Source organism: Lolium rigidum, chromosome 3, assembly GCF_022539505.1.
Source record: "Lolium rigidum isolate FL_2022 chromosome 3, APGP_CSIRO_Lrig_0.1, whole genome shotgun sequence".
NCBI lineage: Eukaryota > Viridiplantae > Streptophyta > Magnoliopsida > Poales > Poaceae > Lolium > Lolium rigidum.
Genome location: NC_061510.1, coordinates 153,678,746 through 153,679,665, shown reverse-complemented (window position 1 = coordinate 153,679,665; position 920 = coordinate 153,678,746). Strand labels below are relative to the sequence as shown.

General features: G+C 57.6%; 1 protein-coding gene across 1 annotated transcript; it reads right to left on the bottom strand.

The window, feature by feature from the left end:
- LOC124702523 (histone H3.2) lies at positions 1-411 on the bottom strand. The gene has a single exon (XM_047234670.1). It carries the CDS (start codon positions 409-411, stop codon positions 1-3), a length of 411 nt encoding a protein of 136 aa, XP_047090626.1.
- Positions 412-920: the final 509 nt, after the last annotated feature.

Below are 920 nucleotides of genomic sequence, written 5' to 3'. Positions count from 1 at the left end.
CTATGCCCTCTCCCCACGGATGCGTCGGGCGAGCTGGATGTCCTTGGGCATGATGGTGACGCGCTTGGCGTGGATGGCGCAGAGGTTGGTGTCCTCGAAGAGGCCGACGAGGTACGCCTCTGCGGCCTCCTGCAGCGCGGAGACGGCGGAGCTCTGGAAGCGGAGGTCGGTCTTGAAGTCCTGCGCGATCTCCCTGACGAGGCGCTGGAAGGGGAGCTTGCGGATGAGCAGCTCGGTGCTCTTCTGGTACTTGCGGATCTCGCGGAGCGCGACGGTGCCGGGCCTGAAGCGGTGGGGCTTCTTGACGCCGCCGGTGGCCGGCGCCGACTTGCGTGCCGCCTTGGTCGCCAGCTGCTTCCTCGGCGCCTTGCCGCCGGTCGACTTCCTCGCCGTCTGCTTCGTGCGGGCCATCTCGTGGGCGGGGTTTGCTTCGTGGGCGGCGGAGAGGAAGCTCTTGGGAGATCTCGCCGGGAATGGGGAGGATTTGAGTGAGGGAGAGCGGCGGCGGATCGGGAGGTTTTAATAGGCGGCCGGCGAACGCGGGAAACTGCGAAAATTTCGTTCCTGGGAGCGGCGGCGCGCTTTGGTTTCGATGGCGAAAGCCGAAAAGGTAGTTTTGAGGGTTGGATTCGAGAGTATTGGACGGTGAGGATACATCGTTGGGTGAGGCACGCGGATCATGGGGGCGATCCGTGGTGTGGCCTTTTGCCGTGCCTTGCTCTCTTGGCCCCTTGATATTTTCTTCCGTTTTGAATTTTTTTCGCTCCTTGAAGCTTCCTAGGCGAGTCTCCTGGCTGATTCACGAGAAAAGTTTTAATACAAATTTAAATGAATTTTGTGGAGGTTTAATCTTTATAAAGCAATATATGCAAGTAAAAATATTAGAAATCTTCATGTGATACATAAAACAGCATTTAAAT

Coding starts and splice junctions, on each gene's coding strand:
- LOC124702523 (XM_047234670.1), bottom strand. CDS start 411: ATGGCCCGCACGAAGCAGACGGCGAGGAAGTCGACCGGCGGCAAGGCG.